This window comes from Monopterus albus, unplaced genomic scaffold (assembly GCF_001952655.1).
Source record: "Monopterus albus unplaced genomic scaffold, M_albus_1.0 scaffold8.1, whole genome shotgun sequence".
NCBI lineage: Eukaryota > Metazoa > Chordata > Actinopteri > Synbranchiformes > Synbranchidae > Monopterus > Monopterus albus.
In genome coordinates, this window is record NW_018127888.1 from 1924165 (window position 1) to 1941446 (window position 17282).

Consider the following 17282-nt stretch of genomic DNA (forward strand, 5'->3'; position numbering starts at 1 on the left):
CTCCATCCTCAAGGACCCCAGCCACCCCCAGCACGGACGGTTCATACCCCCTACCCTCTGATCAGATGCTCAGAAGTGTGAAATGCAGGACCTCTAGACTGAAAAACACTTTCTTTCCGACTGCCATCAGACTCCTAAACAGCTGACTCAGGATCTACTGTTTACATACTCATTTTGCACATGCATAATTGCACACTCACTGCTGAGTATTTGCACTCCACAGCTCCCACGTAGCATATATTCTCTGCATTATATTGTGTTCTTGTTGCATTTTTATTTGCTTTCTTCATTTGCTGCTTTAAAATGCCATAGATTTGTGATTTTACTGCCTTTTTAGATTTGTGTTATTGCTTATCTACCTTATATTTCACTTGTACTGTGTGGCATTCGTGTGGACGGCAAAGTAAGAATTTCATTGTACAGGGAAACACGTTTCCTAACTGTGCATATGACAAATAAACACTTTGAAAAGAACTGACCTGTCCAATTAAGATGCACAGTACCCATGTATATGCAAACTAACCTGGGCCATGTCTTCATGTTTGCTCCACTTGACAGAGAGCAGTAGCTTTGGCAGTGACTGAGGGAAATTCTCTCGACAATCGTGGCGTAGGGTCCAGATCAAATCCTTCTCATTCTCACACAGCTGAGAGAGCGGGTCACGCTCCATTATCTCCTTTAGCTCTATGTGGAACTTCTTACCACCACGACCCTGAGACAATGGATGATGAAGAAATAAGGGTCATTTAGGTTGGGGTGTTTGAGAGGGTGAGGATGAACAAGAGACAAGATGAGAACAAAGGAGAGGAGATGAAGATAAAGAGGAGCCAGGATGTGAAAGGAAATGAGATGAAGAGGAGGAGCAGCAGCAGCACTGACTGAAAAGAGCCACAAGATGGCAGGAGTGTATCAAAGCATCACAATTTCTCATCAACTTCCTTCAATGCAATTCTTCACAATCCTCAACCCAAGGACTAACACTGAATTAGCTTTGTTAAAAACACTGTATGCTGTCTGATTCAATAGGAACACGTGCACTTCCTTTAAACAGCCAATAACATAAAAGCAAACTGGGTCCTGGTCATTTCTGTACTGAGGATAACATTGGTGGACCTGTGAGGAACTGTTCCACCACTCTACAAGGTGACATAGTAAAAAATGAATATTACTTGTAATCAGTGCTAATTTGTGGTTTCACTCACACCTAACATTAACGGGATTGTGTTCAGGCATGCACTGCAACAACACAGGATTACGTAACTGCTGAGGGGTAGTGAGACAGGAAAACATACAAGTAATCTGATTAGAGTCTCTTGTTTTGAAGGTGAGCAAAATATTTTTGCTACTACACCCGGTCAAAGTGATAAGAGTTTCTAAGGAAAATAGCAGCATTCCTGTCTGAGAGGTGTGACTGTTCACAGTGTGTGCAGGGAGGAAAAATGATGCCTATTAGTTACAAGTTATCTTGTAATAAATGTATCACCCTATTTTCACCTGGTTTGCCATTGTATGCTTTCTGAATGTATGCCAATAAAGTGGGGCTTTGAGTCATTAGTCAAGTCAGTCGACTGCGACTCTTCTACTTGAGCCTTTGTTTTTATTTTATTATACTTTATTTCCTGTCAGCCAGTGTGCATTACAATAGACGGTAGCCCCAGCTGGTAGTTTGTCTTCTTCTCCTCATTTTAGTGTGCCAAGCAGCAATTTGCTCAATACTTCCCTCTGTGATTGGGGGAGAATATCCACTTCAACTGCGACACTGTCCCATGTATGGTTATACATTAAGGTTGGATCTATTTAGCAAATTGCAGAATGAGGAGAACTGACAAAATCCTTAGTTAGGTACAGCCCTAATTGTTCTCTATATACATCAACTCACTATGGGTGCACAGTCACTTGCTCCGGCAATCTCTGCAGCTTTCTCCAGTATCTGCAAAAAAGTAAGACAGCGCCGTATGAGTAAACACATATCACTGTCTACCGGGGTGTGTTAAGTAGGCCAAGCACGTCCTGATCCTCTCATGCCAACAGCCACCACTTTATCATAATCACTACCATTATGAGGAACACTAAGCCACCATGATGACAAACTCAACTGAAGTCAATTCCACAGAGGTTCCATCCAATTCTCTAATGGTGTTTTTCCATCAGCACAGGTCAGATCGCTTTAATCTTGTGGAGCAGGGCGGGCACAGGCTGGCCTCCGTTTCTATCTGTTTCTAGCAGCAGGGGGGATAGTTGTGCAGACTTGAGTCTGTCCCTACCCAGGGGCTAAACTGCGCCTTTAACAGAGCTGAAATGTTGAACCGAGGGAACGTCATTACACATTCAGGGCTGACTGGTCTTGGCCTTCTGACGAGAGGTTAAAATAACCCCTAGCACCAAGGGCTCCATGTTGCAAGCAAGTAACACTACACTCACACTATGAGTTATGTGTCACTTCTCAGCAGCTGGTGCTGCCCCCACGTCATCAAGATACAGAAGATAACCCATGAGTTTTACAGTGCAGTGTAAACAAAACTGTGCTGACTCGGGACCAGCTCAGCACGGCTCTGCCGCCCATACCCCGGCTTAGCATGGCTGATTCACAATGATGGAAAAACACCATTAGTTCAGACATAGTCCAGGTAACGTATAATCATGCAGAATTAATTTGTTAATGTGCATTAAATATTTAAACTTATTTGGATATCCAAGTGCTGCTAAAAAGGTATGTTTATGAGCGGGACTACAACTGAGTGCAATGACTGATGGATCTCTAACCTTGTCGAAGGGAGGGAAGACAATAGGGTGGTATGAGTAGTCTGGAAAGTGGATGTGCAGTGCTGTAGCGTTCTCAGTGTATGGGTTGGTCTGAATGGTTCCTATGGGGTTCAGCATCTCTTCAAGTTCATCTGGGCAAGACACACAGAAATACACACTTTGTTGTGGTGCATGTACTTCATAGTGGCAATAACTGGAGAGGCTCATTTAAGTTTAATTATATTAATTGATATGAAGTAAGAATGAGTATGAGTTTGTGTGTGTACCAGGAAAGGAAGACCAGCAGTGTAGGATGATATCTCCGGTCTTCAGCTGGCCTTTGTAATCAAACACCATGGTGTTAATCCAAGCTATAGGATAATGCTGGATGACAGAGAGAGAGAGAGAAATGGTACATTAGTTTATGATACTATGAAGTTGGTGTTTAAATGTGAAAACTGAAGACGTTTGCTTGTTAGGGTGTTATGTGACCTACATTAGACTGCCGAGAGTGCAAGTTTGTGTGTAAGTCTGTTTCTTACCACTTTTCCTGCTTTGCGGATGGTCTGGTACTTGTTTATGTGAGCATTTTTGGTGGACTTCTGCTTCTTGACCTTATCCATGACAGCATAGATGGCGAAGCAGAGGCGGGTCATACGTGGCAGGTCACAGACAGCAATTTCGAACTCCAGTGTGCTCTCCTTCCACGTGTGGTCCGAGCGTCCACTGCTCTCGCCACTCACTGCTGGCTTGCACAGCAGTTCTGTGCCATGAAAGAGCCCTGCCCTCACCTGGACCTGGTGGATGGGAGGGGTTGGTTGCTACATTACATTTACATTACGAATTTTATCAGTGTCACTATCCATGTGAAATTATGTGGGAGACATGGCACAACTGTGCTTGTAGGTTTTGTGAGAGTAGTGACATTTTAACAGGAACACAACTGTTTCATGGATGTGGACAAAGCAATGGTTTACCTTGGCAGTCTCCTCTGCATTCACCTTGCTGCAGTTAACTAGGACTATCTTAAACAGGCTAGACATGTCCCACACACAGGTCTGTACTTGCTGCAGAGAGAAAGTGAGATGAGAAAGAAACCTGAGTGAGTGAGCAGTGTTAGCATATTGTACTGTAAAATACGCACTCCAACATGCTGCTACTTCATAGGCATGCAAACAATATGGGAGGTCAGACAGCTTATTATGGTGTCAAGCCAAGTGAATTTGCATGGCTCAGCAGTCAGTAGGACAAGCAGCACCACATGACATCTAGAGACTAAGAACATGACTAACTAACACACTCCCTGCTGATTGCTGCCTCTCCCCCTTTGCATGTGGACATGTGTGCTGATGTGTTTAAATGCTCATGGGATTGTGTAATTTGGCTCTTGTCAGATAACTGACTATATTTGTGCCTGCCTTTGCCATTACAGGCAGAAAAAAAGAGCACCATGTACTGCATCACCACAAAAACATCCTCTGCTCCTCTTCTCTTCTCTGGCTTTGTTTGGACTGAGTGTCACTTAGGTTTCCTACAGCACAACATCCAATAACAAGTTCCTTTTGAGAAAATAAATCTCACTTCCTGTCAAAGACAACCACACTTCTACTGTAAACTTATTCTTGTCTGCTGACAACTGGTTTCTGGTGACGTCCACCATATAGCTACAGCACTTCTAAAAAAAAACAAATTAAAAAAAAGAACACATTTACAATTGCCCAACAAGATAACAGATCAAAAGAGCACAAATGTAGTGCACAGTCATGAATCGACTGTTTCTGTGAGATGTAACCAGGACTATCTCAGTCCTAAATGGGTCGAGTACAGCCTCTGTTCGGTTGTGGGTTGTCAGCTTCCGCTCCTCCTATGCCACTACTTAAAACGGGAAAACTGAAATGCTGCCACACAGCAGCTCTAACAGTCAGTGATGGAGCATTCGCTTTCTCAGTTTCAAATTTTGTGACCTGAACACAGTTTACACTAGTAAAGTAATCAAATGTAATATATTGGTCGATACCGTAAAAAGTCCCGCGAAGGTATCGAGAAAAATCTTCTAATCGGTTCAAAGATCAACAGCTAGTTAATAGAGGAATTTCACAACCTGTGAAACATAAACTTGTTTCTTGATTACAGTTAACACCCTGTGGATTATGAGAGCTCTGTAAAAACAAGAGATTTTCACCTGAAAAAGCACAGTGTCAAGTTAGGAGGTGACGAAGGCATGAAAAGCAATTTCTTAGTGTGATGTGAAGAGAAAAGGTGTAATATGAAATATTTCTATGTTGATGAAAAAGAGACTGAACAAGAGGGGCTACAGAAAAAGAAGACGGGGCATGTTTAAAGTTGAAAAGTTCAGTTAATTAGCTGATGAGTCAATCAGTAGAAGATTTACTGGTCACAATTTTGCACTGTCAATGATTTGATTCCCAGCTAGCAGCGTGTTGCATGTCACACCCTTATCTACCATTTCTGGGCTATATTTTCTTACAGTATTGATGCATCTACCATACATGATGATACACAGTGGTGATGACACTTGAGTCTTATTGTCCAGTGAGTATATGAATAGTCATTAAAAATGTGGAAGTGAGGGGACACTGGTGTCTGTTTTTACTGTAAACCAAGATTTAATCATTAGATGGGAACAGGAAAAACAAGCTATGAAATAACTGTTCTAACACTGTTGTGACTGTGATTAATATAATGTGTTTATGTTTCATAGGATGACTCACACTTATAATATTTACCAAACATTCCTCATCAACCACCAGCATGGTTTCAGGCATTTACTGTGAAACTCTAGGAGGCTCACTAATGAAGGCCAATTAAATTCAACCTGACATTTAAAATGTGGATAAACACATCAAAGAGTGATGTCACTGTGCACCTGGAAGCAGCAGCGAGGAGATAGCAATGTTTTCTGACAACGTGGCAAATGCTGGCAGGCTTCGTCCGACGCGCTCAGAACGCTGCCTCATAAAAGACAGACGGCGTCAGCCAAGTACATGTTTACTTGGTAAACCTCTACACCTGCTTCGCTCAGGACAGGTGAATCAATCAAACTGTGAATCTTTTACTATTTCGTTGAAACAAGAACACTACTCAGTAAACGGGCCGATATTAAGCAAGTGTTATCTGAAGTACACATGTGCATTACACACATCAAGAAATCACTGATCAAATTTGCACACATATGTTACTTACTGTATATCAGTGATTGCCAAGGATTAGAAAATGCTAATCACAGCATTTGAAAACAATGTAGAAATAGCTAAATTTGTTACTGAATGCACAAAAGAATTAGCTGAACTGTCTGTCAGTAAAGCAACGCTCCTCTGAAAACATGTTAAAATAGACAAAACCAGCACAACACAGAATTGAGAAGTACATTCATTCCCACAGCCACACACACACATTAGTGGACTAACCGTGGGAGGCCTTCTCTTGGGAGGCAGTGGTAAAGGTGGGTTGGAGGACTTGCGGCTAACCACAGCGCTGATAGTAGAGATCTCCTGTTCAAACATGGCTTTGACGGTGCTGGTGTGAACCAGGGTGAGGTGTGGAGACTCCTTGGCCTGTATGCATGTGCGGATGTACTGTGAACAAGACAGGACAGGAATACTTTTTAGCTGCATATTTAAACCTTTCCTAACACAAAAAACTAGATTCCACGTTTATAGTTGTTCCGTATGTTAAAGTTGAACATGTATTTTGTTCACTTAACAGTAGATCAGGACAGTAAAATATGAGCCAACACCACAGTAAAGTGTGAAAATGCATTGCTGTATTAGAAATAAAGGTGCTTTTTGTGCTTACTGTGTTGTGTGATTATTCTTATGTTCTCTTCTAAGCAGTTATATAACAGCTCTTTCCATCAGTCCACCTGCTACTAAAAGCTAGTGAGATGACCCATACCTTTGTTTACAATTCTGATTCATATGCAAAAAGTGATCTGTAATATGATGTTAACTTAGGGAGAGCTTCAGTGAAGCTGTTTCGCTCTATTGACAGTGAGTTAATAATAAACTAAGTGCCAGGATCTGGTACGTGTTTGCTGCGAAACATCTTTTTACTGTGCCCGGTGCACATGTAGAGTTAATGTTGGTTACCTGAATCTTTCCAGAAACAGCTGAAAACAAGTTATGCATAAACATGCATACTGTAAACACACAATCTGCCATCCAAATTGCTACCAAAAATATTCATTTTGAATCATCATCTGTTTCCTATTTTTAGTTTACACCTAAACTTTTCCCAGTGAACCATGACAATGTTTTCTTGGCTTTGGGTTGTTATTTAGTGTTATCGCAAACTTAGGACAATTGTGCTACCGATACCAATGTGCTATTAATATGCTGTAGCTAGTAAGAAAACAACAATTAAACAAAGACTCATCACACATCAGAGTCAGGAGCTGAGTCCATCAATCACTGACAGACACCTGACAGTCAAAAACAGCCACTGACCTTATACCAAATCAGGGGGTGGTCTCCCAAGAGGAACTCCAGACAATGGCTGACCCTCAGTACATACTGACCCCTCCATGTCTCCTCTTCAGGGCCATGGGTGGTCAGCCACTTCCTCACAGCCAGCTCCATCAGCTCCATGGTGGTGCAGGATGATGGTGCCTTCAGACTGGCTGAGTCCTGCAAGAAAAGAAAACAAACAAAGAGATTGATTCAAGTCTCAACTCAGAGTACAGTCAGGGAAAAAAATTATTTGAACCCCAGCTGATTTTGTAAGTTTGCCCACTAACAAAGAAATGACCAGTCAACAATTTCAGTGGTAGGTTTATGTGAACAGTGAGAGACACAACAATAACAAAAAAAGTCCAGAAAAATGCATTACAAAAAACTTAGGAAAAAGTAATTTACATTTTCATGAATGAAATAAGTATTTGATCCCTTTGCAAAACGTGCTTTAGTACTTGTTGGCAAAACCTTTGTTGGCAATCACAGAGGTCAGATGTTTCTTGTAGTTGGCCACAAGGTTTGCACACATCTCAGGGGGGATTTTGACCCACTCCTCTTTGCAGATCCTCTCCAAGTCATTAATGTTTCGGGGCTGATGTTTGGCAACTCGAACCTTCAGCTCCCTCCACAGATTTTCTATGGGATTAAGGTCTGGAGACTGACTAGACCACTCCATGACCTTAATATGCTTCTTCTTGAGCCAATCCTTTGTTGCCTTGGCCGTGTGTTTTGGATCATTGTCATGCTGGAATACCCAACCACGACCCATTTTCAATGCCCTGACTGAGGGAAGGAGGTTCTCACCCAAGATTTGACGGTACATGGCCCCATCCATCCTCCCTTTGATGTGGTGCAATTGTCCTGTCCCCTTGGCAGAAAAACACCCCCAAAGCATAATGTTTCCACCTCCATATTTGACGGTGGGGACAAACACGGCGTGTTGAGTTGATGCCAAAGAGCTCAATTTTGGTCTCATCTGACCACAACACTTTCACCCAGTCTTCCTCTGAATCAGTCAGATGTTCAGTGGCAAACTTCAAACGGGCCTGTAGATGTGCTTTCTTGAGCAGGGGGACCTTGCGGGCACAGCAGGATTTCAGTCCTTCACGGCGTAGTGTGTTACCAACTGTTTTTTTGGTGACTATGGTCCCAGCTGCCTTGAGATCATTGACAAGTTCCTCCCGAGTAGTTCTGGGCTGATTCCAAACCATTCTCATTATCATTGAAACTCCACGAGGTGAGATCTTGCATGGAGCTCCAGACCGAGGGAGACTCAGACTGTTATGCCTTTGACAGAGTCTCAGGGATAAGTGTTGTATTGAGAAGTGGGCACGTTCACTTGAGACAGAGTCTCAGCTGCTGTGGTTTCGGTTAGTTAAAATCTGTGCCTCATTTCAGTAATCATCAGCATTTACTGAACAAGGAGAGACTGAGCAGAGCAGGACGTTACTGTCAACAGTCACTGTGAAGTCACAGTCACAGCTGCAGCCACCTCAGAGGACTTTTCTGTCGGCGTACAGGATTATGCTGAGTATGTGGCCTGGTACATTAGTACCTGTACAACATTGTGCTACAAGTCAGGAGGTTCCCCAACCAGAAGCCCTGGATAAACAGTCAGGTACGCCACATGCTGTGTGCTCGCTCTCATGCATTCAGATCAGGCTATGAGATGGAGTACAAAGCTGCAAAGTACAGACTGAGGAAAGCTAGACCCCCACAAAGCAGCAGGACCGGACAACATCCCTGGGAGGGACCTCTAGGCTAATCCCTCTGCGGCTCTCAGTAAACTCTATGATGTCATCAACGCACTAGAGACAGCTCCCCCCCGATGCTGTATCGCTGCAGGTTACTTTAACCAGTGCAACTTACGGACTGCACTCCCCAAATATTACCAACATGTGAACATTCCCACTCAGGGCAGGAACACTCTGGATCATGTTTACAGAAGTAACATACGGGGTTGCTGCACCCCGCCCCCACCTTGGACTCTCGGACCACATTTCTTTGTTCCTGTATAACAAACAAACCCTGTCACCAAACAAATTAAACTCTGGACCCCAGAGGCTGAAGGCACCCTGCAGGACTGTTTTGCCCAGACAGACTGGGATCTGTTTAAAGCTGCAGCCACCTCAGAGGACTTTTCTGTCAGCGTACAGGATTATGCTGAGTATGTGGCCTGGTACATTAGTACCTGTACAACATTGTGCTACAAGTCAGGAGGTTCCCCAACCAGAAGCCCTGGATAAACAGTCAGGTACGCCACATGCTGTGTGCTCGCTCTCATGCATTCAGATCAGGCTATGAGATGGAGTACAAAGCTGCAAAGTACAGACTGAGGAAAGCTAGACCCCCACAAAGCAGCAGGACCGGACAACATCCCTGGGAGGGACCTCTAGCACGTAGCATATATTCTCCCTGCATTATATTGTGTTCTTGTTGTAGTTTGATTTACACACACACACACACACACACAATCACTTCAACATGTGTCAGCGTGTAGCTGAATGAACGCATGCTGCAACAGACAGCATACTACATGAAAATGCGTGAGTCATCCACACGTTACCACAACCAGGCTAACATGTCTTGAGAGCCACAGTGAGGCTCCGCTTCATCCTATTTATAGCTCAGTACTGGCCTGATACCTAAGATGGAATTATAAATTCCTGGAGGTTTAATAAAAAAAAAAAAGGTTATCCATGAATAATTAACAACAAAAATAGCCGCAGCTACATTATGGTGGAACGAGAAAATCAGAAGCACAATCATTAGCGTTCCTGGAAGTACTTCTCTATTTTACAACTACTCTAAATGCTTGAGGTAGACAGACTCTGAATGCTAACACAGTAAGGGACTAAAAGAACATGTGCTTAACCTCTGAGGAGGCCTGAGGATAACACCGAAACAAAGGTTCATTGAATGTTCATCATAGTCACATTACAAGAATAAACCACACTTCCTGTCTACAATGTGCCTTATTGTGTCTAACCTCCCAAATAAGGCTTCCTGCCGATGTCCACCTGAACCAGTAGCACAAATGGCCTGTTTGTATACATGCGTGTGTGTGTATGTGTCTGTGATGTTGATCTAAACTGATATGCAAGAGTCTGGATTGACATGACCATCTGTTTTATGATTGAATAACATTATTTCTATTAGAGAAGCAAAGAGACAAAGACAAATGGAAGGAGACAGTTCTGAGACAGGGACAAACAAAGTTCATTTTCATTTTAATCAGCGTTTCGGTCCCTTGAGCCGTCAAGCTAGTGTGTGTGCGTCTGTCCAGGAGGATGGCATAATTTCACTGATGGTTTTGACCCATTTACTGTGCCCAAATAGGAAGTCATGTGATTTTTATGAAGCTGCCAACTATGAGTAGAAGAAGCAACTGAGCTTCAATACATGTGCCTGTACTGGTGGAGTCACATGGTTTCTTTTGGTTTTATCTGCTGTAGTGGAGCAGTAAGACACACTGGTATTCATAGATCATTATGTATGCAGAGATGTTCCTCAGGCAGCATATTATGGGTTTGCCTAATGGGATTGTTTTCATCTTTGGCTACATTGAACTTCACCGGCTAGCAACCTCTCCTTCCTCAAACATGTTCTTAACTCCGAAAAGATCTCAGATGACTAACAGCTGGCACACTAACAGCAGTGCCACAGTTTTTACGCCCGCTTGGTCCTGATGTTCAATTTCAGCCCCAGTTCCCCTCCGACAGAGCAGTGGTAAATCAGGTGCTGAGGATTTTGTATACATTTCCATTCTCTCCTCCCTGATTTTTGCATCCTTGAATGGGAACACCTTAAAATACATATTGCATGAGACACAAAATTCAGGCAGTGCTGCTTTTCTTCTGTTTCTCCACTGCAACTCCTTAGTAAATATGAATACACACAATTTCACTGTTTAGAGCCAGAAAATGAGCTGCAAAACCTTAGTAAATATCCACCTTGGACTTTATTGCCTGCTGTCAACTGGTGACAAACTAATTATTTATGGTACAAAATGTATTTTACCACTTGGTCTTGGTCTCCACTCACTCTGCAGCTGCTAACAGTTTTCATCATTTCCAGCAATGAGTTACAGACTCTCACCTGTGACTGGTCAAAATGGATAATGACTTTCAGGTCAGCCGGTCGGTCACTGACTCCATCAGTGATGGCTGTCCCGCCTGCAGGCTCCAGCTGTGGGGAGAAGCAGGACTGCAGCCACTCTGTGCAAGTCATCATCTGGACTCGTTGCATCCTTTCTTCACTGACACGACACATTTTACCGCGAAAGTCCTTCACCTCCTGGTCATTTATGGCATCGAGTTCATGGAGACCTAGAGGAGGTTGGTAAAGGACATTGAAATAAAGCAGAATATAGCATAATTTAGATTAAGTGGACAGATTAGACTGAAACAGTATTTTCTAAGCATTTTTCTATGTGTCTTCATGTTATGAGAATAAACTAATAATTATACCTTAAGAAACAGGTATGGTCCCTAAGTAATCTTTTTTTATGTGAACTCAGTATGAAGCTCATGAAGCTCCAAGAGATCTGAAGCAAGAACTAAGTATTCTAGTGAAACGTTTTAGTGCCCTGGCTTTAATGTTTATTTAAAATGTACAAACACCTGTGCACAAGTCAATACCAGACATCTGCACCTTTAAGTAATGAATGTATAAAAGCACTGTAGTCTCTCATGGCATTAAAGCCTAGTATTCACACCGGTACCAAATGCAAGAGGTATGAACCGCTGTTTGGCTAATCATACTTTATCCCGCTGCTCCCTGTTTAGTTTGTGTGCCTGTATTTTAATTGCAGGGGTGCTGCAGAATGCTCTCTTGGTAATGAAAACAACAGGTTGACATTTACATTCATTAGACACACAACATTCAAAGAATGGCTCTATGCCACATTAGCTGCATTGTGTGAGTGCGCAAGCTGGTTTGTGAGACTATATTGCTAGAAGGGGGAAAAACACAGTTAGCCTTGCAAGTGTGTAATAGCTTGTTACTGTATATTGCAAGAGGTTAAGTGTGTGTTTGTGAGACTCTCCAGACATGCCTCTGGAGTTCCTGACAAAAGCATTTAAATGATCATGTTGGACCGAAGTGGAGCCAGGAGGGAAGGATATCAATATTGTCTGAGTCTCCTTCAATTAGACTCGCTCTCTCACTCTTTGCTTTTCTTCCTCTGATGAGGTCTGCTATGACTTCTACAGTATAATCCTACATACCCTGGTCAAAAGAAGGCTGAATGTGTGTTCGTGACCTTACTTGTCAGAAAGTAAAAGGACTATTGGTCTTCATAACTGTTATTACTATTTATTTGTTTTATTCAACCAACAGTGTAAAACTCCAGTGTATTGTGGTTTTTCTTTGTGTCTTCATATTTGAGAAGGTAAAACCAGCAAGTATTTAGCATTTTTGCCAGAAACATAACCACAGTGATTTATCAGCTCTCAAAATAGTTGCAGATTAATTTTTCTATCAACTGAATAAACAATCAATCAAGTATTATTTGTTGCAGCTTTAATAGCTACTGTTATTGCTGGGTTGTTATAGATTTACAAGTCTAATTAAAAGGCTTCCGTGTCATTTCTCTTATGCATAAATAAATATTCTCTCAGTGAATCTGAGCTTCAACACATTTTGAATCACCTCAGAGGACTGGAGCTTTTCTATAGCAGTGATTGATCCCCTCTGTTCTAACAAGCCAAATCTTCACCATAGATAATCCAAAGTGACATGTGATAGAAGACATGTCAAAAACATGTTCAGCCAACCCCCATGCTTCTCTATCAGACAGCAGAGGCACTGATAGGAGCCAGCTGCAGATGGGCCTCAGGTTTGATGGCTGCGGTGAATGTGCTGAGTGGTACAGCTACTTAGAGTAGAGGGGGAGGTGCTTAAGGCTTGTTGGGTGGAAGAAAGATTTACTGCCCCACTTATCAACTCTTAAGTGCTTTTTAAAAAAGGGACAGTAAACAAATCAGTAAGGGGGGGAGGTGTGTCAGAGACTGCGTTATAATCTGTCACTTTTAATAGAGGAAAATGTCTTAAGTGATGCCAGCTTACCCTTGCCAATGAGCACACCAATTTTGGAGTCAAGCAGACGCTCTGCTCTGCCACAGTTGCGTGTCACCAGCTTGAGGACTGGCAGGAAAGGGCGAACATCACACAGCCGGCGAGTTTCGTCCTCCAGTTCTTCGTGCACGGCTGCCTGGTTGACACACTCGAACATGTGGCTCTCCATCTCACCCAGGGCAGGAAACAGTGGGAACTTCTGAGCCTGTTTCCATAAGAGCTAGAAGGGAGAAGTAGGAGTGGGCTTTTATTGAAGAGTTCTGCATTACAAAACCACAGGGAGACATTTATCATATCCATTAGTCTAAAGTAAATAAATCCTACTTGGAATATCCGCAGCTACAACAAACAACATCCTTGTTTTTGGCTCGATGGCCAAAGTTATCCAATTATTTTTCTTTTGTAACTTTGATATAACAAGACTTATAGCAGTTTCTTAATGCCAGTTCCCAAGGCCAACAGTTTTTTGATTTTTCAATGTTGCTTTAAAGCTATGTAACATATCATATGATGTAATAGAAATACATAAAGTATATGATTCATGGTCACCAACAAACATGGCTCATGGGTAACATGACGGCTTTTGCATGAGCTAATCAAGATGTGAATAATATGTCCATCAGCCAATCCAGGCATGATTCATGTCACTTTGCCCCCATATCACTGGGCAGGGTGAGTCCTGTGAGTGTGTTTGCCTGAGGTATAAAGCTGTGCTGTAGCAGACTGGAATAAGATATTTGCCCCCAACAAATCACAAGCACATTTGTTGTTCTTAGTAATTAGTTACCTAACAAACCTGGTGTATACAATTCCTGTCATGCTATCCGCATTTGTCAATTTCATTTTCTACAAGATTACAAGCCAGCAGGCACAAGTTACGAATAGAAAAATATTTCCATATGACAACTGTCAAAACATTTTACAACAGTGTGCTTTTTGAGAATTCTGATCTTGTCTTTACAAGAATGAATAAAAAAAGAAAAAACATTCCCAGTATTACTTGGTACTTCACTGATGAAGATCCTGGTACGAAGCCTGAACTATTCTACCTAAACTAATACCGTTCTTAGCTTCCCATTTCAAATTTGTCCTCCCTTTCACCTACTCGAAACACCTCAGGAGTCTCGTTCTCAATGTTTTCTCCCTCTTCCTTCTGTGGCACACAATTTGTCAGGGCTTCTTTGCAAGCTTCCCTCAGGGGAATGAGGATGTATCACGTGTGTGCCAACAGAACACACATGCATGCATCCAAAATTAACCGAAAATGGGCAGAAACTGCACTTATCATATACTCCCATGAAAAATAAACAAACACATTACTGCTAAAAGTGAATATTTTGTGAATGCCGGTATCTTTGGTCATGTTACATGTCTGATGAAGCAAGAAGTGATCTGAAAAAATGCCAGAAAAGACCAGACAGACTGTTTATTTTCTAGTCAGAACGACCTCCTCAGGCTTTATTTAATGGTGTCTGTCTGTCGAAAACATGCTCGAGGTTGTGTGTCAACGCAGGACATGTTTTCTAAGTTGATAAAAAATAGAAGGGAATGTGAAATATCTTCTATAAGAAAGTTGCCCCTGGAGTAACCAGAAAAACAGAAACTCTATCGTAATGTGATCCAGTGAAACAGCCTGGGAGTACTAACAATAACAAATACCATCTAAAAACAAAACAAAACAAATACTTTCAACTCTAAGCTAATTTCTGAAGCTGTAGTTTAAGTACAAGTTAACTTTTAAATTGTTTTCTGATTTTTGACCCCCACTTCACATTATTAGTTGCAGTCATGCATGATACCATGAGCTATTTGTATGCTGACGGCAATAGCTACTCCTAAACAAAAAGCACTCAATGAGCCACAACAGCCACTTGTGTCAAGACAGGCATTAGATGATGCCTAACTGACCAGCTGTGTGACTGTGTGTGTACATGTCAGTATATGTATGTGGGGCTCCAGACAGTTATCTTCCTTATTAGGACACTGGGCTGAGAGGCATGCAAAGATAATATAACTTCAGGACGCCCAACGAACAAACAGATACAGTAATTAAATCTCTTTTAAGTGTGTTACAAGTTGACTGAATAATCTTTTGTGTTGCCGCAACACAGCTCACACCTGGCCACTGTGCTGTCACCCAGGCAGTGCCACTTGCCGGTTTTCCATGCATTTTCTGCCTTTATTGTTACCGAGAAATGGGGGAGGAAGCAGAGACAGATAGAAGGAGATAACAAATGGCAGCAGGTGGACTGGAACTACCCCCGTCTGGCATGATGCACATGTACATGGTGTTCTTCCAAAAAAAAAACAAAAAACTTGGTGCCACTCACCAGTTTGATGTGCTGAATGGTGGCCTCGCGTGGAACATCCATCTGGATGTAGATACCGGTGGGGAGCAGAAAGTCCACTGTTATCTGGTCCGAAGCTTGTCCGGCCAGGGGCGAGTGGGTCACCCATATGTCCAGGAGGTCTGTCATGGCAGGAGGCATGGCAAGGGGCACCACACACCACCTCAACCATAAGGACCTGGAGGGACAGAGGAAAACATACACATTAGACTGAGCTTCAAGGTTTTAATAAGCATTCAAATTTTATATTTCCCATTTATTACTATATAACTGTTCTCAATAAGTCGTGATTGAAGGGTGTGGTTTGTAGGATAAGAACAAGTCAGTCTTGATTACAGAGAAGAAAATGAAAGCTGAGGTTAGAGAGTTGACAAACTTCAAAAAGTAAAAACTGACATGAAAAGCTTTAAAAAAAGGGTTCATCATATAATCCTGTTCAAACAATCCAGCTATATAAAACAGGCACATCTTAAATTACTGAAACAATTCAAGTCATATGAAAAACTACCCTGGTGCCTTATTCTACTATTCTTCCATGAACAACAAGTTGAGGGTACAGATGATTCAGTGTTATTGTGTCCCTGTTGCTGGCTTTAACTTTGGGTAAGGGCCAGTGGTCAGAAGAATTCCCACTAAGCAAACAGAACAAAAGGTCAGTCTGCTCTCCCCTGGTGTGACAATACGGTCCCCATCTGCACAGAGCACACAAACACTTACACTTACACAGGGGTAGTGCATGCATAAGAGGGCACACCATCCCTAAACAGAGAAAAATATGGAGTGGCCGCTGCTAAGGTAATTATCGAGTAAGGCAGGAGAGGGCTAGCCTGCCACTGTTCCTCTCTGTGTGGCTGAAAATGGGCATTTCTGTCAGTCAATGAGAAAGTCCAAAGCATCAAATCACAAAACTCAGCACATGCATTGGAGGGCAAAAATCAAACACACACACACACACACACACACACACACACACACAATTAAACATGTTAACCACAGGGAGTTTCTTCAAACTGCAGTAAGTGGCTTTCCAGCTGTTTGTGTAAAACATTCCTCATGCCTTAACCACAGCTGTACCATCTCACCACTTCCACATGCCTTCGCCTCATTACCTAGTCCTTGAGTGGCCTTCCAGTACATTAAACTCTTCCACTAGGCCGCAGGTCCATCTCCATTTCCTCTTGATCCACCCATCGCAAATGACACCCTGATTGCCTTTAATGGTCTTTCTCCTCTAAGTTAAGTGCTTGAGCTACCAGCAGATGAGCCTTTGTTATGCCACGTGCCTGAGGATCGTGCAATATCTGTGGTGCATTTGAAGCCACAATCTCAGCCACTTAACATCATCGGCCATGCAAATGGAAAACAATCTTGTTTCTGTGTGTCTTTTAAACTGTAGATCGGTCTGACCATCCCTTAAAGGGACTTTGCAGTTACTGTATACAATAATGGGTGGTGTATAGGCAAAATTAAGTAAACATATAATATATGCATTTCAATAAGGGTGTGGCTGCTTTGAGTGACAGGTGGGAGGGTCCCACCATAGGTGGTTGGCCACTAGCAGTCCGGAGAGTTCCACTCACGCTCCACCTCTTTGCCAATTTTTGGATTATACCGGGCAGGCGCGATGAACCGCTACCGATAT

At 42.5% G+C, this 17282-nt stretch overlaps 1 protein-coding gene across 1 annotated transcript in view; it reads right to left on the minus strand.

The window, feature by feature from the left end:
• Positions 1 to 17282, minus strand: part of pik3cb (phosphatidylinositol-4,5-bisphosphate 3-kinase, catalytic subunit beta) — a 50032-nt gene that overhangs the window by 9058 nt on the left and 23692 nt on the right. Inside the window, exons 3-13 of the mRNA XM_020586599.1 lie at positions 15623 to 15818; positions 13284 to 13512; positions 11313 to 11542; positions 7209 to 7388; positions 6171 to 6338; positions 3720 to 3809; positions 3285 to 3539; positions 3030 to 3126; positions 2764 to 2894; positions 1880 to 1930; positions 524 to 712 (exon numbers count right to left, since the gene is read on the minus strand). Coding sequence (XP_020442255.1) covers positions 524 to 712; positions 1880 to 1930; positions 2764 to 2894; positions 3030 to 3126; positions 3285 to 3539; positions 3720 to 3809; positions 6171 to 6338; positions 7209 to 7388; positions 11313 to 11542; positions 13284 to 13512; positions 15623 to 15781 — 1779 coding nt within the window. The 5' untranslated portion in view covers positions 15782 to 15818. The remainder of the gene's footprint in view (positions 1 to 523; positions 713 to 1879; positions 1931 to 2763; positions 2895 to 3029; positions 3127 to 3284; positions 3540 to 3719; positions 3810 to 6170; positions 6339 to 7208; positions 7389 to 11312; positions 11543 to 13283; positions 13513 to 15622; positions 15819 to 17282) is intronic.